Source organism: Mastigoproctus giganteus, chromosome 1, assembly GCF_048544385.1.
Source record: "Mastigoproctus giganteus isolate SK-2022 chromosome 1, ASM4854438v1, whole genome shotgun sequence".
NCBI lineage: Eukaryota > Metazoa > Arthropoda > Arachnida > Uropygi > Thelyphonidae > Mastigoproctus > Mastigoproctus giganteus.
In genome coordinates, this window is record NC_143575.1 from 167,028,631 (window position 1) to 167,054,523 (window position 25,893).

The 25,893-nt window shown below is 37.8% G+C and overlaps 1 protein-coding gene across 4 annotated transcripts in view; it reads left to right on the top strand.

Annotated features, from left to right (window-relative positions):
- Window positions 1-685: 685 nt before the first annotated feature.
- baz (par-3 family cell polarity regulator) overlaps window positions 686-25,893 on the top strand; it is a 760,042-nt gene continuing 734,834 nt past the window's right edge. For all 4 annotated transcript variants that reach the window (XM_090374871.1, XM_090374873.1, XM_090374874.1 and 1 more), the window contains exon 1: window positions 686-1,310. In XM_090374871.1, the coding sequence (XP_090230997.1) occupies window positions 1,098-1,310 (213 nt within the window). In that variant the 5' untranslated portion in view covers window positions 686-1,097. The remainder of the gene's footprint in view (window positions 1,311-25,893) is intronic.

A 25,893-nucleotide genomic window follows, 5' to 3' on the forward strand; every position in this document is an offset into this window, starting at 1 on the left:
CATTAATATAAAGACTTGCGCTTATTCTTATGGGTGCTTAAAATATTACATTTAGTTTAGTGCGTGTATAGTTGAGCCCGCCTCCTCGTGGCGTGGACAGGTACTGGAAAGCAGCCTTCCTGGTAGCAAAGCGGCCAGAAATAGCTAAACAACACAACAACGCAAACATAACACTACACTCATTTCCTGCCATTTTATAGATTCTTGTATATCATCACAGAGAACCATGGCGGAGATAAACTAACGTTTAGGGGTCACCTTGCGTAAGATACAACACATCTCCACATATAGACAGTAATGCAGAATTTATATCATTATTAACTGTTTGAGAAATTTTACTGGGATGTGGGATTTTTTTTTTTTTTTTTTTGTGTGTGGAGCAGATACAGCACGTCTCCACATTTAAAAAAAAAAACATAAGTTACAAGCGTTCATCTGCAATAATTGATTAAATATTACCACTGCTTAGAGCATACATGCTGCCATGCAGTCCGTACCTTGGAATATTGCGCCGAAAAGCACCACCTGTTTTTGTTGTTGCTGCTATAGGCTGCACTCATCAGGTTACGCTCTGAAGTTCGACCAATCAGGGAATTATGGATGTAGCGTGGCTTCTCACTTTTGCATTAACGTCGACAAATGGAACGTTGCATTGCTAGTAGTGATCCGTGCACGCAAGCTGCTATTCTATGCGGCTATTTTTTAGAAATTATAGACATTCTGGTATATATAGAGAGCCAGAAAATGAGAATGTTTTCATTCCAGGCATTGTGACGTTTCGTTGCATGAAAAATGTGCACAAGGGGTCCCGCTTAAAAGAAATATGGGCTAAAACCTAAAGTAGTTGTTCCTTCCAACGGTGAAATCGTTCAGGTGTTCCGTCCATTCTCAACGGTCTGGGAGTGTTAAGCCTAATTTTCGCAACTATTGTGTAGGTTTTCTTGTTTATTTGGTTTAATATATGGCATTGTGTGTTGAAACAAAAATGAAGAAACGACGGCGGCAAAATTTTATTGTGAAGATGTTTAGAGAACTTTTCGACACGTGGGTTGGAAATAAATCTGGATTAACGCTTCTAGTGTCTAACCCAACCGCGGATGACATTGAAGAGTGTGGAATGTGTTAATATATTAAAACATCGTCGAAATCACTTTAGAGAAAATAATTGTATTTCTGTGTGGAGGGTGAAAATGAAAGTGACCGTTTATTTTGATAATATTCGTGTTGTAGTGCCATGTGGAAAGGGAGATATTCTTGTTCGAGAGTTAATGGACCTTGCTATCACTCGCTACAAGAAGGCTACTGGAAAGGTATGTTGACAGTTTACTCTCTGTATGCCTTAGGCTAATAATTGCAATATTAACATCGTGTGTGGAATGCTGGGAAGTACAGTATATACATAGTCTATGTTTCCGCAACTTTAAGTCATCGCTCATCAGATTTTCCACGTTGAAAAACAAGATTATGAAAAAAAAAAAAAAAAAGTTTATTTTTGTAAAGATTTGATCGAATTCGGTAAGATCAAAGAAACGAGTTGGTTTAGATACCCTTTTCTTAGTTTTCTCCAAGGACGTGTATTAGTAAAGATCAGACCAATGAGCAGTTAAAGGTGTTGCATAATACTAAAACAAGTGTTTGCCCATTTAGATAATTTCGATAAGACATTTTATTAGGAAGTTCGCAGTACACTTGAACCTTGTGATAATAATTGGTTGTGGGCTGCTGATACAGTAGTATTATAATTTTGACTCCTTAAAAATCAAGAGTCAATTTTGACTGTTTAACATATATTTAATTTGAAGTTATTGGACAAGGATAGCAACCATTTCGAGAGGAGTGATTTGTAGATCTATCACTCCCCTCGAAATGTAATGAATAAACAGACCTTTTTCCTCTATCATTCTGTATGACCAGGGCCGTGCAAATGAAGGGTTGCACCGAATGGCCACATCAGGGCCCCCGAATCGAGGGAGCCATCAAGGTCTTAACAGAAATAAACGAGGCCCCTTAACCTCTTGCATCCGGGCCCCCATGTACCTTTGCATAGCCCTGTCTGTGACTTAAGCTATAAATCTAGTGTCCGGTGAGAGACTTCTAGGCACAGAACTTATTTAATTTTGCTAAAAATAATAATTATCGTGTAATTACAGCATATGTTAGTAATGCTGAACATTATAATACAAATTTAGAGACAAAATGAGAGGAATCAATTTTAAAAAAAAGTTTAATGTGAACTGCAGTGGTTCACACAACTTTGTCAAACATGTCAAACAAATATATAATATCAATCTGGCCCACACAAGTTCCGAAAATATTTATAAAATCAGCAATATAGTTAGAAAATTAAAGTACAAATAATATAACACAACAGTTTTTCGGACATATGTCAAATCAGTAATTTATGTTTTGTAATATTTGTATTTTGGATACTTCTCATTTTTTATATTTAATGTTATATTGTAAAAGTGTATTAGAGTACATATATTTAAAATTTTCAACAATTGTAATAAAATAAGTGACTATATTTTATTATTATTTTTTTTCCTTATCTTATCCCGCCTGCCTTAATAGTAAGAATTTGTACCGGATGCCGAATTAAGTTTGACACCCTAGTTGTAGTTTTTTTTTTTTTTTCTTTTTAAAGAATATATGTAACGTATATAAAGCATATATACCTAATGTATATAAAGAATGTGTAATATTCGTATCATGTACAACAATTCTTAATATTTTTTTCCTAATAAATTACATTGCAAATAAATTTTTTTCATTACAAGATAATCTTAAAAAATGTGCTTAAAAATCGAAATTGTCTTCTTTTTTTTACTTCTTCCTCCCCCTTCTCAATAATATGTTGGTCAAAGATTTTGTAGAGGTGGCAAGTCCACCTGCATTTATTATCTCACTGTATGGATTATTTACAGGCCCCAATTTACTTATGTGATTTTGTTTGTTTATTTATTATTACAACTAATACATTTTAAGAAAGGTTCTTTAACCCTATACAAAAGGGCCCAGCCATTCCAAATAATTCTGCTGTTCTAATGATGACCATACTGCAGCACATAAAGGAAACAATTTAACTTAAGTATTTCATTGTTGTTAAGTACTATGGGATGACTTAAAAATTTGGGACCTGTAAGCTTAGTGTTTTTAGCATTAGTTGAGGCATATGATGCAAGCTTATAGAGCATCAGCCAAAAAAAAAAAAACCCTTTTCATTTCACCCATCCAGTCACTCTAAATGTTTGTTTAGTTCAGCCTTAAATTTATTTAAGCTATCAACTTCCACAACAGATGGAAGTCTGTTCCAGCAATCAACTACCCTCTGGCTAAAGGCAAACTTCCGTACATCTATTCTGTAACTGTCTTTCCTCAATTTGAATCTATGTCCCCTCAGGTTCTTAATCTCAGCAAGTGGAAGTATCCCATTAGCATTGAGCCTGCTCAAACCATTCAAGGCCTTGTATACCTCAATCAGATCACCTTGCAGGTGCCTAGTTTCCAGATGCTGCAACTGACAGAATTTAAGCCTCTCCTGGTAAGAGAACCCCTACATTCCTCTCGCCAATCTTGTTGTCCTTCTCTGTTCTTGTTCTAGCAACTCTATATCCTTCCTAAAATGAGGCCTCCACACTTGTATGCAGTACTCAAGTTGTGTTGAAAATTGCCTTGTACAAAGGTATAATCACCTCCTTGTCTCTGCTAGCAAAATTCCTATTATCATTGACAAAACTCTAGGTGACAGATCCAGACTGTTTTTCATAATGGAGCCAGATAATAATGGTGATGATTAGGGGCATATACCAAGAAATTTAGGCCCCATGCAGCGAGATAAACTGACTATATAATACAAATTTTATACTTTTTTTTATCATATATATTTTCTTAAATATGTAAAAAATATAAATTTAGTTGTTTTGCCGTGTTTTTTTTTTTTTTTAATTGACTGTCTTGGTCACAGAGTGACTATGAACAAGATAGTCGGCTTATATGGTAATGTGTCTGTGGAAGTATATGTTCCGAGGCCAATTTGCTTCTCTGGAGACTGAAAATTCCCCCAGTTGCTTTATTACTTTTTAAATAATTCTATAAAAACACTAAAAACAGAGTAAGATCTTTTTTTAACATGATTTTAAACGAGCCATTTGTGGGTAATAGTAATGGAGGCATGTGATACAAGAAAGCAAGCATATGTGCTTATGTAGCATCAGCCAAAAAAAAAAAATTTTGCACATCCATTCTCTCTAAAAGTTTGTCTATTTCCTTCTTGAATTTATTTAAGCCATCAACTTCCACACTGACAGATGGAATTTGTTCTAGCAATTAACAACCTGCTGGCTAAAGGCAAATTTCCACACATCTGTTCAACAACTGTCTTTCTTCAACTTGAATTTATGCCCCCCTCAGGTTTGTAATCTGAGCAAGTGGAAGAATCCCATCAGAATTCAGCATGCTCAACCCATTCAAGGCCTTATACACCTTGCAGGTGCCTAGTTTCCAGATGCTGCAATTTGCAGAACTTAGGCTTTTCTTGGTAAGAGGACCCCTTCATTCCCATCACCAATCTTGTTGCCTTTCTCTGTACACGCTGAAGCAACTCTACATCTTTCCTAAAATGATGCCTCCATACCTGACCATTGCCTTATACAAAGCGATAATCACCTCCTTTTCCCTACTAACAAAATTCCTGTATATCATTGACAACCCCATGGCTTGCTGTGGCAGCATGTCTGCATTGCTCAGAAAACTTCATATCTGACTGCACAATTACTCCCAGGTCCTTTTCGTTTTCTATCACCCTAAGTGTAGTACCACACAGTTGGTATGTTTCTCTAGGGTTATTTGAACCCATATGCAGTACTTTGCATATGTCAATGTTAAACTTCAGTTGCCACTTCTCAGCCCATCTGCCCAAATTTTCTAGATTCTGTTGCAGTAGTACACTGCCATTACTGTCATTGACAACCCTGTCGACTTTTATCTGCAAACTTCGACACTAAGCCTGATATACCATCATCAATATCATTGATAAACATACAAAATAGTGGGCCTAACACAGAAACCTGGGCATCTCCACTAATAACATTAGTCCATGAATAGCAGTGTCCATTGATTACTACTCTGTCTTCTACAACTCAAACACACTTTTATTCATTGTAGCAACTTGCCCTTAATACCATACTACTCCAATATGTACAATAATCTTCCATGTGCAACAGTGTCAAAAGCTTTCCTGAAATCCAAGTATATGATATCAAAATTAAATTTTTGCATCCAGTTCTTTTGTAACCACATCGTAGTTACAGGATTATTTGCATCAATAGAATGTGACTTATTCATGATAATAAAATTGATTTATTTTTAGCATTGTTACAGAACTATTGCTAATTCCTTGATCACATACACTGATACTCCATACAAGAGACAAAGAACAATACATAAGTGCTTAAATACACTTTAGCAAGGTATTCATGCATTATCAACTAAGCCAGTTAACTCGGTGTTGACATAAATATTTATCTTACAGGAACTGCATGTAAAAAATGATTATAACTGGTGTCTGAATAGTCCTCTCTAAATATTTTAATTTCTCTACCATTATTTCTATTTATTGTGTAAATTTTCTAATGTAAATGGCCTTTCTTTTTCTTTTGGTAAAAATTCCTTTCATTCCTGATGATAGTGAACATTTATTAATCTTTTTACAGGTGTTCTACAATTTCATAAGTTTTATTCTTACCTTTTTTTTTCATTATGTTTTAGGTGTTCTCCTATACTTGTGTAATCTGCAAAAGTTTCCCAAATGTATAGTTTACCATAACCACTGGTTTATTTTATTTTTGTGAATGAAGTCTTTCAAAATAACTGATCTGTTCTTTGAATGTCTAACTTTGCAGGTGACATGAAGGGTAGCAGGGAAGTTAATCACAGTAACTGGAGTATGTTACTGCAACAAGATCTAGACAAATTCAAGGGTTTAGTGTCAGACAACATTAATTAAAAAATCATTTTGTAGTAAATGTTTTTGAAATTAACCAAGAAAAAGTCATTTGACATTTTCGTGGTTTACCGGAAATATGCTTACAGCCCAAGCTGACTTGTAAACTATTAGAGAAATACATTTCTATGACACGATATGCGTTGTTATTTGTATAAGTTAAACTAAAGTTGTCTCAAAACAAAAATGCAATTTTATAGTTAACGTCTGACTAAGCCTTTGAATTATGGAGATGGGTTGAGAAGTGGTAACTAAAATTTAATATTGACAAATGCAAGGTACTTCATGTGGTAAGCAGCAATCCCAGATTAGCATAAGAGCTGTGTGGTACCACATTCAGGGCAGTGGAGAATGAAAAAGACCTGTGGGTAATCGTACAGTCAGATATGAAGTTCCCTGTAGACAGCTCATGGGGGTTTATGTATGATATACAGGAATTTTGCGAGCAGGGGCAGGGAGATGATTTTCCCTTTGTATAAGGCAGTGGTTAGGCCACATCATGAATACTGCATACAGGTCTGCAAGCCTCATTTTATGTAGGACTTGGATATGTTGAAATAGGTGCAGAGAAGAGCAACAAGAATGAGGGCAACATAAGGGCTTGCTTACCAAGATAGGCTTGAGTTCTGAAAATTGCAACATCAGGAGACTAGGCACCTGTGAGATCTGATTGAAGTGTTTAAGGCCTCAAATGGATTGAGTAAGCTCAATGCTGATGGAATCCTTCCTTGTGCTCAGACTGCACATATGAGGGGACATAAATTCAAATTGAGGAAGGGTTGCAGATTGGATGTGTGAAAATTATTTGCCTTCAGCCAGATAGTGATTGCTTGTTGGAACAAATTCCTGTCTGGTGCTGTAGAGGTGGATAGTTTGAATGAATTCAAGGAAGGACTAGATAAACAGTTATAGGGGATGGACAGGTGAAATGTGTACGTTTTTTTTTTTTGCTGTATAAGCTTGCTTTCATGCATCATTTGCTGCTGCTGTTGCTGCTACTACTACTAGTAGATTACTACTACTAATAATAAAATAAACCAGTTTCATTATTGTGATGTAATTGTATCGATAATTCACTTTCTGCATTATCAACTATGCATTATGCATTGTACAAAGATGATCTTTCAGGAACAGTTTTTAAAATAGATATCTACTTCCACTGTATTAATTCTCCTTTGTCTATTTCCTGAACATGTAGTGCTCTCATCAACAAATTACACACATCCTTTCCCAGTGTGTCATGCCTTATTTTGTCTCTTGTGGATGGCTATTCATGATACATTGTACATTTGTGTACATATCATTTACATTACTGTTTTTTGTTTTTTTTGTTGCATTGCACGTTTTGTTATTTGTCTATCCCATTTCCTATTCAAGTTGAGTGGGAACACATTTTTAATTCTGCTTTTTATTAATTAATGAATAGAATTGCCATTATATGGATTATTGGAAAATTTTTATACACAGTACAGTTAAGTACAGTTATGCAAGTTTTTTTTTTTTAAAACTAACATAAAAGAAATGGGAAAACTGTTGTTGCTTATAGAATTTATATATTAATATGTTGCTAAACAAAATTCAGTAATATTATTCAGTAACCCTTGTCTTTACCTAGTCTTTCAGTCTGCCAGGTCAGTAAGTTATTTTTGCAATGTCCAAATGAAATACTGGTTGCTGCTGTAATGAGTAATCACTTCAGACTGTTACAGTTACAATATCACTAGTATCATCTCATGAGCTCCTGCTCTGATGAAATTTACTTTGAGCAAGGCTGGGAACTCTGACTTCCTTTCTTCGAAACTTGATGTTCATCCAACTTTCTTAACAGTGAGGCAAATTTTCTTGGTGATTTTAGTGTTCACAACTCCAGCTAGCTTCAGTTTTCTGGTCACCCAGATCCAACTAGTAGAGATGGTGACGCATTTTGCAATTATTAATGACCTTGCATAGAATGGTCATTTACCTACCAGAGTAACAATCCTAAGCACATACCAAACAGTATTGATCTTTTTCTCACAGACACCCGTTCAAAGTACGTTAAGGTGATTGTTCCTCTAGGCACCTCAGATCACAACTTGGTGGTCATCCTTTATCCAGTGGAGTCTTTCTCTTGTGGCCATATTCAACCTTGTGTTCTTTGGCATTACAAGAATTCAAACTGGGATGATCTGTGAGGTTTGTATTCTTTTTTTGTGTGTGGATTACTGTGTTAAATCTTCTGATATCAGTGTTTGCTCAGATCATGTCAATGAAATTATTCTTGTAGGAATGAAATCCTTTATTTCACACCCCACCTTAAAATCTCAGCCTCTATCAAAAGCTTTGTTCCCAATAAATATGCAAACAATGTTCAAGGTAATGTTGCTTGTCGCTGTGGGCTTGCATTCAAATCTCCAAGTTCATTTTCTAACTACAGTAAAGTTTGTACCAATTGTAAAGTAGTTATTAATCAATTCAAACTATTTTAAACAGGCTTAGAGTAGCAAACTTGCTTGTTGTCCAAATAGTAGTGAAGCATTCTGGGCTCTTGCCAAAATTATTGGCCGCAACTATTGTCCATCTATACTCCCATCTGATGGTTGACAGAGCAGACTTATTAGCATCCTACTTTTCTTCTAACTCTTGTACTAATGATCTTGCTAACTGTCCTTCTGCCACTCCCACTATACTCCATACAGTGCCTCTTGTGATCTTATACCAAAAGGTTGTCAGAAGAATTTTTACAAGATTTAATATCAAGAAATCTCTAGGTCCTGATGCCATTTCTCCACGTATCCTTAAAACCTGTGCTCCTGAGCTTGCTTCTGTTCTGCATCACCTTTTTTTTTTTTAACCCTTTTTTATTCTACTGATGTTTTTTATTCTGCTTCGAAGTTTGCTCTTATCGAGTGAGTTCTTGAAAAGGGTGACAAATCCCTCTCATCCAGTTATTTTCCCATTGCACTTGCCTCTGTTCCTTTTCAAACTAATGAAGAAATCCATTAACACTGACAACTCCCAAACTATCTTGACCTTCCATCTGATTAGTGATTACCAGTCTGGATTCCATCAATGTCAATCCATTGGTAATAATATATTGGTTTATCTTGCCTATGGGTTCGTGGAAAAATTCTATTGGAAAATTTTGAAACTGAAGCAGTTACTCTTCATGTGGGCCTTTGTGTTTGGGCATAAAGGTCTTCTAAGCAAGCTTCCATCTTATGGACTGCTGACGTTTTTTGCCGTTGGGTATCCAGTTTTCTCTCTGACCACTTTCTGCAGGTGATAGTAGATGGCTCTCTCTTTCAACTTCTCTGCTAGTGCTCCCCAAGATTCAGTTCATTTTCCCACTCTTTTACTCTTGTATATTAAGGACCTTCCAGTGATTGCAAATCCTGTTCATAGTTTTTGTTGATAGCATATTGCATTCAACCTTCCAGTTTGAGGAACCTTGCCCTGCACAAACAACTTTTACTTCTCGACTGTCTACCACCAATTCCTTAAATGCAGATCTCCAATGAGTCAAAGATAACATATGTAATTCTAATCCTTCTAGTGCAGTCAAAACTGTTACTGCAGCAGTATGTGACTTTATTACGTACTGCTGCATTAACAGTTTTGCCTGCACCCTCATGACTTCCTTTATGACAGAATGGCAGATATGGATCTTCCATGTGATCCTATGCCATGTTATGCTAATGTTTGCCATCAATAAAGTGGCAGATACTAATTTTCCAGCACACAATCCTATATCTAATTTAATTAATCTTTAGTAATGGATGATATTAATATTTCCTGGCCTCAATTTTTCTGGGAGGATTTTGATGAATTTGAGGGTAAATTGTCTTGATTACTTCTGGAGCATCTTGCTGTGCATAGATGACCTGATCTAATGGTCGTGTGTGGTGTTTTTATCAACTTTTCGTCCCTACACAAAATACTAATGAACAGCACCCTAGATAGAATAACTGTATTTGAACTCCTCTAACTGGAGAAAAAATAGCTAAGCTTGTAGCATCAAGAAAATGAGACAATTTACCTTCTATATTTACCCATTCCTTCTTTTGATATCTAAGCACCTTATTTGCTAATTTCTATTGGCCAGAGTAAATACTATAGTTAGGAAGTTTAATTTTGCTAAGGTATTTCATTGCTTGAAATTTGTAACATTGTATTGTTTGTTACAGTAATATGCATAATTACCTAAAAATGAATTGCATTCTCTTGCATAAAAAATTTTACAGGTGTTTCATATATATCAAGCATTCTTCTAATATAATTTGGAAATGATACCACATGGTGATTATCCATGGATTAATTTTGAAATTAACCACTATTTTCCCACCTGGGTAGTGCATAGTTATTTAATTTATTTATTCCTTTTGACCTAATTCCTAAACTTGTTACAAAGATGACATTTCAGGATCCTTCCCAGATCCCATCATTGGACCATACAAGTCTAAAATAAGGGAACCATGGGGCAAATTTAAATTTATATTCATAACAGTTTTCCAAATTACAGTATCACAGTAATATTTTCAGAAAATAATAGTCACAAATAAATTTAATGAAATGATAAACTAAATTTATAAAAAAAATTACAAGTAAAACATTGTATGTGTTAACAGCTTTTCACCCAGGCTTGTTCAGGTTTCAGTTGAATAGAGGTAATAGGAACATCCCTTGAATATAAGGATACTCTTAAAATTGTGATGAGAGGTTTGATTATCTCTTTTGTTGCTTTTTTTTTTTTTTTACTGAATCTATCCAATTTTGAGCTCATGGGAATAGATAACTTTTTGAAAAATTTTACAACCTTTTTTGGTTAATTAACATATTAAATTTTGCTGGCAAATAGTTTAATAGTCTTAATCACGTTCCTTAACTTATTTTTAAATTTAGCTGGAGATTTTGTAAGTTACGACTTACTATTTGCAGAGCTTTTGTATCGGTGTTTTGGCACAAATATCGTAGCACGTAAATAGTAATGCAGTGGAATTGTAGAGTTTTTTTTTAATTGTGGTAAATAACACTAGCCAACAATTTTAAACTTTTTTTTTTTTTTTTTTGATGACATGAACGCAGTCAACTGATTTTGACTAAATTGTATGTGATGAAAATGACAGTAGAAAGTTCGTAGCACGTCACGTTTTCATGTTATGCTTCATGCTTCTTTTTTTTACAAAAATTGTGAAGTTTTATTTATCTAAATGTACTTGACTACTTTCCTTGTAAATTAATTGCTTGAAATAGAAATTACGACCAGTAAACATTCCAAATGGATAAAAAAATAACATCTTTAAACTTATAATCCCCTATTTGGATTTAAGTAAGCAATTAACCCACAAAAGTGGTGGCAAAAATAGGAAACTGTACTACTTAGTTATTTTTTCATCTTACGAGCAGAATGGTCCTCCCTTATCAGAAACCAGCAACAGTTGCCCCTCATTGCTGGATCCCATCTTCCTAGATACTTCTGCTCTATAGTGTGGATATCTTGGTGGAATCATTCCTCCTGCTTGTCACTGACAGATCCCAAGTTGTCTGGAAAGAAGTCCAGGTGCGAATGTAGGAACTTTTATCATCTGTGACATTCAGCATCGTAACTGTTGATAGTTATACAACAATTCTTCTATCAACTCTTTATAGTTCTCTACATTTTTATTCCCTAAAAACCCGCTAACAACAGGTCTGAAAGATTTCCATGCAGCTAATTCAGTGGCGTTAAGTTTAGTTTCAAATATTTCATCCTTTAAAAGTTGTCTAATTTTGGGCCTACGAATATACCCTCCTTCAACTTTGCATCACTAATTTTTGGGAATTGGCTCTTTAAGTGCTCAAAACCGTCACTATTTTTATCCATTAACTTAATGTGCAAAGGCGGGAGAAGCACCATTTCAGGTTTTACTAAAGTCGTGCATTTGATGTTGAGTTTCCCGGAATGTATTCTTCTCTGATGGGCCATTCCTTCACAATATAATGATGTTCTACTGCTTGACTATCCCATAAACACAGGAAACAACAATACAGTACTTAGTAAAACCAGCTAGTCCAAGTAACAAAGAGATTACTTTTAAATCGCCACAGGTTTTCCAACAATATTTTTTATAGTCTATGAAATACTTAAGGGCAAAGGCCTCGTGCTACGAGGTAGAATGACTAACATATAGGTTAGTGCAAAGGTATCAGTTTTGATCGTACCATCTACCAAAGTAGTTAAATTAATTAATTAAATTGGCATCATTTTCATTATATTTCATATTATGAATGTCTTCACAATGAGTTGCCATGGTATTGTACTACTTCGAATAAGTAAAGCTTCACCAGTGGAAAAGACTACTGTTAGTTATTCTTGGCGGATACCACCACCCAGATGGCACCGTTTCAAAGCTTGTTGGCTTTTCCTCGGTGGGTGGGCAGGTATCCTACTATTGCAATAGTGACAGCCCAGTTATGAAGTACAACTTCACGATATGAGAGATGCCTGATGGTGTGCAGTGATATAGACTATGTATGTATATATTGTTTTGGCGGCATCTGGAACATTAATTCATCTCTGCCTTGTTTCACTCTACAGATACAGAGCTTTGTCAAAGGCCAGGAAAAAAAAAACAGAACATACATAGTAACTAAGCAAGAACATTTGACTAATTAGTGTAAACAAACTTATAAGAAACAAGCTGTTTTTGTTTTGTCTAGACATAGACAATGAGCACAAAAGGTAATAATATATAATGGTAGTGCCCCAAGATTTGAGGACCATATAAATTTACAGTTCACATACCCAAATCATGTGTACATACACCAATGCAAGAAAACAGACAGCCAAAGGGCCAATTATCATAAATGTTGACAAGATTCAGTATCATCCCAGAAGGGCATTATAAGATTAGTTGGCCTCAGTGTAGTTTTTACACTAAACTTAATACTGTAGACAGCTACTGTAAATCTATACAGCTACATAAATATTGGCCTTGTACCTGTGGAACAAAACATGTTTCCTAGAACATCTCATAAAAGTCCTCAGAATTTGAGGACGTACTATGAAAAAACCATTATTGAACAAAACACACACGTATAGCACATGTAATACATATACAAGACTAAGTATATACACAGTCGTACATGTAAATATATACAACAGTGGGAACATGTGAGTAGGGACCACAGGATAGCTCGTGCACTATACACTAAATAGATCACTGAGTCTATAGATACATAAATTTTTTTTCTGTAGCCGTGGAGCCAAGTTGAATGTCTATCTTGACAGTGTATTTTATAGTAGGAGATTGTCCCTTAGAAGATAGAGAGGGTGGTACAGAAGAACTGTGGCACCTCTGTAGCCAGGTGGGTAGGAGCAGCAGTGCGTAGCACACACTTCTTGATTAGACCAGGGTTTGAGCCCATGAGCCACCAAATACGAAGGATGTGGAAAGGACAGGGAATGACCACCGCATATCTCTGGAGCAATATGGCCTTAGTTGCTAATGCTCCTATAAACCAAATAACAACAACAGAAGAACTCATTCCAAGTGTAGTGTTGTTGCATCCCGAGTTTACACTATTTCAGGTGATGCACTATTTCTGATGATGAAGTAGATGCAGAAGTGGTCAATGAAGCTGTAGTTGTTGTTGAAGTGTCCATGGGAACAGAAGTTGCACTATATAAGTCAGAAGTTAGAGATAGTCTTCTAGCATAGACATCATGGGCAAATAGTTGGAGGGCATGAAAAGCATTAATGTTTTGAACTAAGAGTCAGTTGGAAATTTCTCTCTTGACCGGGAGAGAAATTTTCAACTGACTTAGATAAACCATCTCTTATGTTGTTTTACAGTTGACACTCATGGAGGATGTGTTTCCAATTTTCAATTCTGCCACAAGCACAAAGATCAGTTTGGGATAACCTAAATTTGTATAATTTCTCATTTAGTGATCTGTGTCCTGTTAATAAATAAGAAGTGTGCAGATCCATAGAGAACCAGGTTTTAATTTTCTTGCTTGACATGAAGGTAACTTCAGGAAAAATTCTTTAGTGACAGTACCCAGAGATGTGGTGTCCCAATGTGATTGCCATGTATTTAAAAGTTTGTTCCAACACCTAACTCTTTCACGCTTAACATCTGTTTGAAGATCTATGGTGATATTCAAAAATTCAGTTGGAATCTGTCTCTTAATGTGAAAGCAGAGGCCTCTGTATATTAGGTGTAGGTCCAAGGGCAACTTGCCAGCAATAACTAGTAACGTTAGTGTAGATACGGTTCTGCATACTAAGGAGCGTAGTTCTCTGTAAACTAGTTAGTTTTACTTGAAATTTAACTATTTTTGCGCTGTGGAGCCATGCACCAGCGGCATAAGTTGCCATAGGGAGGAGACAGCATTGCAATAAACCTGCATGGTCCAGCATGAGAGACCCCAGTCAGTTCTAGCTTCACAATGGCACCGGTAAAATTTCTAATTTTAGCAGTTACATGATAAGGTGTGAGAAAAAATTTAGTCTGCAGTCCACAATCACACCCAAATATTTGGTTTCTGTGACAATTGGGAGTTGAACATTTATTAACTTTGACATGTGGGGGCATTAAATATTTAATTAGGAGCCAAAAAATCATCATTTAGTCTTCGAAGCACTGATGGATAGTTTGTTGGCTAGAGTCCAGCCATAATGATTTGCAAGAATGGCATTAGCAGAGACTTCGATAGCTGCACGAGAATGACCATTGATCAAAATAGTTACATCATCGGCATAGGCAATTAATTTGGTGTTGTCAAAAGATCTGGAAATCCACTCCTAAAGGACAGTGTTCCAGATGAGGGGCCTCATGGTAGACCCCTGGGGACACCCTTGATACACTTGCCTGGAGACCTGACAGAATTTTGATTTTGCAAGCACATGCCGGTTGTTGAAATAACTTCTGAACAGAAGATAAAGTTGAGGACAGTGGCTGGTGCGGAGACGTTCAAGGGCACTTTCCCACCAGAGGGAATCAAAAGTGCCCTCAAAGTCGACAAAAATAGCAAGAGTGTATTTAGATGTTGAATTTTCGTTATGAGAGGTAAATTCAACCAGGCCATCCTCGCAGGACCTGCCTGCCATAGAACCATATTGATTGGATGACAGTAAATTATGTGACTGTAGGATATTCATAAGGTGCAAAGCCATGAGCTGTTTTAACAGTTTTCCTATATTTTCCAGAAGGGCGATAGGTCTATATGACTTTGGTTCCAAAGCTGGTTTGTCAGATTTTTTTAATAAATTTTAATAATGCTGTTTTCCCTATGTCTGGTAAGAGGCCCTCTCTTGCAAACATTTATTATAAAGATTAATCAGTAATTGTGGTCTTAATTTAATAATCCTTAAGGATTATTAAATTAAGCGTTTTCTACTAGATCCAGACCTGGACATTTTTTATTATTGATTTTCTTTGTGACAGTTTTAAGTTCCACAGAAGTAAATGGAGGAGCAGCTTTGCTAGATTTATATTCAGAGTTTGCAGAATGAGTGTTTGAGTGAGCTTGTGTGTCAGTTGAGGAGTCATCGATTGGAAATAATCTGTCCAAAATAGTGTTAACAGAGTCGGACCAGTCAGATGTCTCAACAGAATTGTTGAGACATCTGACTGACCACAGTACCAAAAACTTCTAAAGAAGAGGTCTTGTTCCTTGAGATTTTGTAGAGAAGGCCACTTGGGTTTGCGTTTCCAGAGCTGTTGATGAAATTCATCCTGGTCTCTTGTTTTCGAGAAGCTATAGCTTTTATGTATCTTTTTTTAAGAGATGTATATAGTGAGTGAAAATGCTCCGCATCAGCAGAAGGCCAATGTCGATTCATTGGTATCTTTGACGGGTCTGATGGACAGATTTTCCAAGTGTTGAGTGCTTGGGACCACCACGAACACGTTTTGAAATTGATCTTTTTTTAACTTGAAGACGTATGAGGTTTAATAATCACGCTTTGGATTGCAATTGCAGTTTCATTAGCAGAAAAGTCCTGAAAAATGTCTGTATCTTTCTCAGGAAAATCCATGCAAATTGAAGTATCAAAGATTGCCAGTTAATATTTTTTATTGAAAATTTGGTCTGGTTGAGGGGTATAATTTTCATCGGAAGAACTGGAGCGAGTTATGTAGAAAGATAACTCGGTGATCCCTTGTTGTCCAATCAGATATATCGGCACTGAAATTATAAGTAGTTAGGGTCACATCGATATTTGACTCCGATGAATAACTTGAAAACAGTAAATTGTTGCGGCCTGTTAACAATAGATAAGTTATGATTAATTATGAAATCTTCCAGAAGTTGGCCTCTTGTATCGGAGCTAGTACTAAACCACATACTAGATTTAGCATTTATATCAGATGTGATTATGATATTTTTAGGTCCCAAAAAGTTTAATGCAGATTCCAGGTAATTCAGGGAATTATTAAAATTCTCAGAGGGAGGGCAGTATATGGACAGAAGGTAAAAAGTTAGGATTTGATAGGCAACTAAAACATAAGTTACCACAGGAGTGGTACAATACTGTGTAGTGTGACCAAAAGCAAGACAGAGATAGCATTTGGTTACTATAGTAAATGGACACTGTTTGCGGGAACTTCAGGTTAGGAAAATTCTTTCTAACAATGAAATACAGTTATATATCTTTGGAGAGAAACTTATTGCCCAGTGCACGTATGAAGAGGATCTTGACTTTGTAGTGAATCTGAATATAGTACCCTGCTTGATTTCATCGAGGGTAAAATCAAAATCAGCTAAATTTTTATTGTACAGATTTTTGTATTTCCTCTTTTGAACGGTCTTTAGGGATGTCATAAATTACCACAGAAGGATTACCTTTCCGAGGAGCTTCTGCAGAGATACCAGCAGTGGTAAAGGTTTCTAAAGCAGAAATACACTCAATATCTGACTTTGTTGTTGTTGTTTCCAGAATGATGCCTTGGTTTTGAACTAATCTAAGGGACTTGAATTTTACATTCTTAAGTTCAGTTTTTAAGGTTTTTAACCTTGGTGCTTGTCTCAGAGGCTCTGATAATGATAACATTATTACTTGGTTTAGTTTTTCTCATTTATTTGTAACCCACTACAGGTGGCATCTGCAAAGGTTTTGACTGCAGTAGGGCTCTGAGTTAATGACTGCTCATAAATAGCATCACTCTTGGCAGGAATTTCCTGAGCTGACACTAGAGAATGATTTGATTGGGTGAGAGGGGCAGAAGAAAACGTGCCTACTACTCTTTCAAGTAACTTTACTCTGATATTTATTCTTCATTGACAACTTTGAGCCTTTCATTTTCAATTAGTAGAGCAATGGCAATTGTCTCTAAGTTTGACCACTTTTCCATGATAAGATTTCCAGAAATTATGGTGACCTTGTTAGCTTCACAGGCTAGAAAGCTAACGATATCTTTTCTCATCTTAGCTATACGATCATATTGATAGGATACATCCCGAATATAGTCTTGTCTTTGACAGTCAGCTATAGCTACAGCCGAAGGTGGGAAATCTAACTGTGGAAGTTGTTTTACATCCATTATATTGACGAAAAGAAATAAGATGGTTCTAAGATATTATTGAGAGACAGAATAAGTGGGAGAAAAGTTTATAAAAGACTCCTCTTCTGGGTATCTGAACTCGTGCCCGCAGCAGAGTGAAACCACTTAGGCGTCCACTGATAAGCTTAAGCGTAAACAATACTGAAGGAATTTGTGTACAGTACTTACTTTGAAACTTTACCCTGAGGGAGGATTATAGAAATGATGAGCCGTGATTGTATTGGAAAATGGCTATCACTACACAAAAGAGCAACTGAGCAGAACAACTTGAAGCAAACTATAAGCCGAAGAAGAGGAAAAACTGAAAGATATTAGCATCTATAGATATGTAACCACATAGGCGTTACTGCGGTACTTAAGTTAACACTGAATTACACTTTAAATAAGATAAAACATTCAATAATTAGGAGCACCAAAATCCACAACTATAGCCAAATCTGCGCACGTGATATAGACTATAAAATATTTAAGGGCAAAGATTTAAGCGCAAATGCATCAATTTTAATCGTAGCCAATTTAATTAATTTAACTGCCAAAGTAGTTAAATTAATTAATTAAATTGGCATGGTTTTGATTTTATCTCATTTGAATGCTTTCACAACGAGTTGCCATGGTATTATACTACTTCGAATAAGTAACACTTCACCAGTGGAGAAGACTACTGTTACTTATTCTCGGCAGATACCACCACCCAAATGTTGGAGGGGGGTATGGGCTCTAGTGACTCTTGCTCTTCTTCTGAAATAGTGATTTCTTCACAACTAGCTGGAGGAATAGAATTGGGAGTTCTGGTGTGTGTGTGTGTGTGTGTGTGTGTGTGTGTGTGTGTGTGTGTGTGTGAGACTGGTTTTATTGTTAATGGAAGGTTGGGGTGTGTAAAGTGTATTTAGGATCAAATGGCACCAGGGGTTTCCCCGATCTCTGCATAGTTTACTTTGTCAGCTGATACAGCATGCTGTAAAAGCCAGAGATTTAAAAGTGTGTGGATATTGTGGTGTGTAGTGTTGTGTATCGTTGTTCCTCTGTTGAGGTTTGACGTTTCCCCACTTTCGCCCCGTGGAGGTAGAGGAAGGTTGAGGTATTTTATTTTAACATAACTGAGATAATTGTAATACCTGAGAGCAAAGGGGAGGAGAAATTGTTGAAGTTAAACATAAAGGCACCTGGGGGGGAGGGATCTATTCAGTTATATTAAAGGAGGCAGCAAAGCAACTAAGCAACCCCTTAGCCATAATTATGAGAGCATCCTTGGACTCAGGGGAGGTCCCCACAGACTGGAGATGTGCAAATGTATCCCCAATTCACAAAGGGGGGGATCGAAGGGTGACACGAATTACAGACCAGTTAGTTTAACTTCTGTTCTGGGTAAAATAATGAAGTCAGTGGTTAAAGATGCATTGCAGGATCATCTAGACAAGACTGCAGCAATAATTCAGACACAGCATGGGTTTGTTAAGGGAAAGTCTTGTCTGACAAATTTGATAGGATATTATGATGTGGTTACAAAGGAACTGGATGCAAAAAATAATTTTGATATCATATATTTGTATTTCAGGAAAGCTTTTGACACTGTTGCGCATGGAAGACTATTGTACAAATTGGAGCAGAATGGTATTAAGGGTAAGTTGCTACAATGGATAAAAGGATGGTTGAGTGGGAAAAGACAGAGGGTGGTAATCAATGGGTGCTGCTCTCCATGGACTAATGTTATTAGTGGAGTCCCACAGGGTTTGGTGTTGGGTCCTCTGTTGTTTTGTATATTTATCAGTGATATTGATGAAGGTATATCAGGCGTAGTGTCGAAGTTTGTAGATGATACAAAGGTTGGAAGGGTTGTTAATGACCGTAATGGCAGTGTGCTACTGCAACAGGATCTAGATAATTTGGGCAGATGGGCTGAGAAGTGGCAACTGAAGTTTAACCTTGACAAATGTAAAGTACTGCATATGGGTAGAAGTAACCCCAGAGAAACGTACCAACTGTGTGGTACTACACTTAAGGTGGTAGAAAATGAAAAATGGTCTCTGCTTGTTAATAGGGGAGTGTTTTTATAAAGATGGTATACCCTTAAATAGAAGGGGTGCAAGAATATTTGCTGATGCTGTTGAGGCAGTGATAGTTGGTTCAGAAAACTGCTAGCTTGGAGGGGGATTAACTACAGCTGCAGGCAGGGTGCAAGTGATTCTTGCACTAATTCTATTGGAACATGCCGCAGCCTGGAAAGCAAGGTGTCAGGGATTTTGGGCTCTGCTGTGGATCATCATGGAGTAAGTAAATACATGACCTGTGTTAGGGTAACTAAGAGTAAGAACATGTACATGTATACCTGCACATACACTAATGGTAGGAGCAATTTAAATAAATTTGAAATGCTGAGTAAGTATGCAGACATTGTAGGGATAGTGGAGACATGGTGTCACTCAGACATGAGCGATACTGAATTTGAATATGGAGAGTACAATGTTTATAGGGAAGGACAGGACAGGATGGGTGGGTTGGTGGGTTATGCTTTTGAGTTAAGAAGCATGTTAAATCTAAGGCAGTGCATCCAGTCAACGTAGGTGAGTGGTGCAATGTCGAGTCAGTTTGATGTGACAGAAGCATTGGGAAAACAAAAATGAGTATAGGAGTGTCAACCATTCCTTCCAACAAAACTGTCAAGGATTACGCAAGGTGGATATTCATGGTGAGCAAAGGGTGAAGCTCATTGTATGGGCTCAATAGTAGGTCATTATGCAGCAATTAACATTACAATACAATATGGGGAATGGAAGAACAATATCCCAAATGATGTGCTGCACACACAGACATGGGATTACACAGCAGATGACCCAAGAGAGACATCCTCTCTTTACCACTGCTCATCGTAGGCAGCAAAAGCATGTGGTGTCTACAACATGCTGGTTAAACACTGGAGGACTGGAAATGAGTTTTCTGATTGAATGGGTCAAAATACCTGGTGCAACATGCTGACAGATGACCTTTGTATGTGTGGTGCAAGCAACACGAATCCATGGACCCATCATGTATAGTGCCCACTATCCAGGTAAATGGTGGTAGTTGCTTAATATGGGGCATATTTTGCTGGCAAGAACTAGGACACTGGTGTATATGGATTAACGTTTCACTGGTGAGGTCTACCACTAGCTCTTAGGAGACCACATGCACCTTGCCATGTTGCATTTTTTCCAGACAGAAACATTATCTTCCAAGATGATAATGGGCTGTACTGTACACAAGTGGTTCAAGGAACACAGTGAAGATATCACCCATCTTGATTGGCCTCCAAATGTGCTTAACTTCAATCCAGTTGAGCACCTGTGGGATGTTTTGGAAGGAAGGAAGTGAGGCATATGGACACACAATTATTCTGACACTGTGGAAAACCTTGCAGGCAGCAGATCCTATGGATGTCTTCAGATATATAGTGGATTCAGTGTCTAGGTGAGTAGTGGTTGTTATCCTTGCAAATGTTGGCTGAACATGGTATTAGGTAGGTGGTCATAATTCAGTGATCACTGAACGTAGTGTGTAATATGTATTGCCTCTGTGTTCAATATGTGGAACAAAGGAACATGACTGTAAAAAATGTACAGCACTAGAACCAGTGAGTCTGAATTGCAAAGGAGATTCCCATGGCATATTCTAGAATATGTGAATTGTGGAAAGGGGACAGAGCAGTACAAAAATACAAAGCTGAGAACAATATAGACTGTCAAGAAAGCAGTCCAGCCAAACAATATTAACAGACTATCTTATGCCCAAGTTACACAATAATTCTGCTCAACAGAAGTAGGAACAGATATGTCAATTACACAAACTGAATCCTCCGTTCAACAAGAGAAATGCTGATTCAAGCACAATCTTGTTCACAAGGAAACGAAGCTAGTACACCAATCTCAGTTCCATCAAAAGCACCCACAAACTAAAACCTGACAAAAAAACATGTAACCCCAGAATGCAATACAGTATATTCAAAAGCACAACATGGAAATTGAAAAGAAATGAAACTGAATATTCGGTGCCAGAAATATTTGTTGAAGAAGAAAAGATGGACATACAGAAAAAAGAGAATGAATGCATGCAAACCAAAATCCTTAGTCTTATGGAAGAAATCCAAAAGCACCAGCAAAACTAAACATTCTACAGCTGAATATAATGGAATTCTTAAGGTTTACAATATTGATGACATCTTTTAAGTATATGCCAGTATCCTTATACCTTCAAGATACATATACTTGAAACCAAATGATGTCCTTTCAGTACAGAAGGATAGGATCAGTGACATAAGTTCATGGCGCAGTGGCCATATTGAGTCATACCTTAACATCCCAGTTCAAGCAGTACAACTGAACAGCCCTCTAGAAACAATTGGGTTCCAAATTTCATAGGTATACATTTTACAGTATGTACCGTCTACTTGTCTTCAAACGAAGAAATATGATATAATGAGTTAAAATAAAATAAATAAATAAATTTTCTGTTTATACTCCGGGACGACCAAACGGTCAGAGGAGTTTACAAGATAGACAGAATACAAGAAACAGCATCGTATTCAGCAGTCACGGGCTTGAACCCCGGTCACTCAAGGCACGTGTACTTATGCACCCGCGCAGCTGACCACTAGGCTACGGCCGCCTTAGATGATCTTGTACAACTACCACCTCCTTTTTGCCATTTTAGAAGACCTAAATGGACATGGCCTGCTGTGGATTAAGAGTAGTACAAATAGAAGGGGACAGATGATGGAAATCTTTCTGGATCAGAATACCCTTACCTCTCCTCAACAACTGAGCACTCGCATACATATATACATATTCCAACAAATATGAACTCAGTAGTAGACCTCTCTTTTTGTGCAGTGGATAATGGCAATGGGAAATAAAGATCTTTCTTTTTATTTCCCATTTTTAGCTGGAAGGTACTTGGTGCTGCATTAAGTTGTGACCACTATCCTGTGATATCCACCCTAATCAAAGATATTCCCTCCCAGTTGGTAGAAAGTCCCAAGGTGTAAACTGGAAAAGGCAGACTGGGGAAAATTCAAAGAATTAGCAGGCCTAGATTCAGACAAATTCAGGCAGACAAATAACAAACAAAGGAGCAATTGATAGCATACTGACTTATGTTACAGAAAAACTTATTACTTAGTACTCACTTCTCCAAAGCATCGAAAAGATCTCAGAAACCCATGCAAGTATTGCTTAAACCTCATCCCACTTTTCAAAACACCCAAAGTCCTTGTGGAATGAGAAATGTACCACCAAGAGAAAAGATAAAGCCATAGCTTCGAGTAAGTTCTGTAGATATCCCACTACTCAACTTCATACAGTATAAGAAGGCTAGAGTGCATGCAAGGATGATTTGACACATATGCAAAGACAAATCTTGCATCCATTACTCTTCAATAATTAACACACAGATAAAAATATCCAACTTCTTTGGAATAAGATCTGACAAATGAGTGGCACGTAGCAAAGCAAAAATTCTGCTATAATACATTGGAAAGCGTAGGAAACAGCTGACTTATCCAGAGTAGCTGATTAAGAGAAACTTCTGAAGTATGTGCAAACAGTTCCTAAACTTGCAGGAGGTGTAGGGGGCACAAAGACGAATCGGAATCACATAGCATTGCAGGGTCTGAAATGCCTTCATCATGCACGAGGTTGTGTGAACAAAGAAGAAAAGAAAAAGAACAGAAACAGCAACTCGTTAGTGTAACAGAAATCATTTTAATGACAAGTTTTACATTGGCAAAAAGCCATGCTACAGAAGGTGTTTGACCAGAAGCAGTCACACAGGCTTCACGGCGCTGCCGCATGGAATCCCTAACGTTCTGGCCCAGTGGGTAAAGTACCTGCCCGGCAACCCAAAGGTCGCGGGTTCGATTCCCACCTCGGGCTTGGATCAAAGTACTGCAAAAACCTTGGGAGGTGCAATATGGCCACAGAAGCCGATGTGCCAACAACTACCAAATCAAAAAAAAAAAAAAAAAAACCTAACGTTCTGGAAGATTCCTGGCGTGTCTCGAATCTCCCCGGAAGCTACTGAGATGCGAGCGACGAGGTCTTCAACTGAATCAATGGGGGTCTCACACACCAATTTGACCCCAGCAGAAGTCCAGGCATGATGGGTCCGGCGATCTAGCAGGCCAATGAACTGGACCACCACCACCTATCCAATGCTGTCCAAATGTAACGTTTAGGTGTTGGTGGACGTCATTGGTGTAATGTGGGGGAGCCCCATCATGCTGGAACCACATTGAGCGGCGCAACGACTGAGGAACATGTGCTTCTTCAATAAGTTCGGGCAGGACTTGCTGTAGAAAGATCAAGTATGCCCTATCGTCCAGATGAGGGGGCAGAAGGTACATGAGGTGGTCTCCAACAATGCTGGCCCAAACATTGACAGAGAAATGGCGTTGAGTTGCACGTGTTTGCGTACCATGGGGGTTCTCCAAAGCCCACAAATGGGCGTTATGTTGATTGAAGGTTCCCTCTCTTGTGAAACTTGCCTCATCCATGAACAATACGGACGCAGCAAATGTGCTGTCTGCCGCACTCTGTTAAAGAAACCAAGTAGCAAAAGTCCTCCGGAGTGGATAATCCGCAGGCTCCAATGATTGGACGCATTGCAGATGGTATGAACTCATTTGGTTTGTTGACGGTATCCTCCATACAGTGGATTGGGAAATACCCAATCGTTGGCCTATCGCTCGAGTACTCGTACTCCGATTGCCTTCTGTAAGATGTAGGACATTTCATTATCTGGCATCCTTGTCGTTCGCTCTCGATTCATGGTACCTCTCATGAAACAACCAGTCTCATGTAACCTTCTGTGTACACGTGCGAAAATCGTATGATGAGGAGCATGCCTGTGTGGGAAACGTTCCTGGTACAAGTGCAGAGCGGCGCGCCCGTTACAGTCTGCAGCTCCATACGCGAGGTGCATGTTGGCCAGTTCAATGTTTGAATACTCGTCCATCCTACTGCCTCGGGAACCGGTTCGCAAATGCTGACTTTCAGCGGGGTCGCTGTTCACACAACCTCCCGTATAACGTCCTCTACCGCATGATGAAGGCATTTCGGACCCTGCACTGCTATGTGATTCCGATTCGTCTTTGTGCCCCTTACACCTCCTGCAAGTTTGTCGCACTGGGTGAATTACCCTGTATAAAAACAAAAATGAATTACAATTTGCTTCCAAAGGAAAGTTCATTTTACAATTCAAAGGCTTCAAACAGTTTTATGTCTTACAAAACAGAGCACAGTATAGAACGGAATATTGCAGATTCCACATGATGCCAACAGTTCTCTATAGGATTCAGGTCCGGACTGTTTCCTGGCCAGCTAGGAGTTGTAATGGACCATTCTTCCAACTATTTTTTCACCTGTAACAAATGGAAACACATTATTGTCGAACCTCTAATGCAGAAATGAAGCAAAAGTAACTGCAGAAGTGCCTACTTACACTTTTTGCCCGATGACAAGGAGCAGAGTCTTCCTGAAAGATGCAGTTACTTGGTAGGTTGAAATGGTCTCTAATGGTTGGCAGCAATTTGCCATCCAATATAGCCAGGTATCCATTGGCATTTACGGAATCTTTTATAAATTGCAGGTGATCTACTCTGCGATATGAAATGCACCCCCATATCATTTGGCTTGTAGGGAATTTCACTGTAGACACCATAGTCTGGGTGGTATTCTTCACCATGTCTACGGCGAATCGTTTTTCTCCCATCAGAGCCATGCAGGTTGAATTTTTTTCTCATCCAAGAAAATAACTGGCTTCCACTGCTCAAGGGTCCATTTGACATGCTCCTTACACCAAATTAATCGGACCTTTTCATTTTTTTATGTGAGGAGGGACTTCTTAGGATGACGGGCTACAAGTCCGTTTTTGAAGATGCAACTTCTCACTGTTACTGCACTTACTACCACTCCTGTATGTTCTTCCCATTCTATTTTCAGCCCAGACGAAGAAGCTTTATGGTTTTTAAGCCGTAAGTGCTTCAAAATGCGGTTCTGTTTTGGCGTAGAGACTCGTTTGCATCTAGTTTCTTTTTTTTCCTATCAGCAGAACCAGTATTCTTGAGTTTGGAAAGAAATCTACACACTGTTGGCTGATTACAAGACACTATAAGCAATATGACGGGAAGAACATCCTTCCTCATGTAAAGCAACAGTAGTACTCTTTCTTTGTGGCGTTAACTGCATGTAATTCGCCAACCTGACACAAGCAAGGAATAACTGCAAGTCTTGCAGAGCGTGCTTATATAGATGAAAGTAACAGCTGATGCAATATTACGTCATCCCCTATGCTTGTCAATCTTATCTGATGCAATATCACGCATCGCATATGCG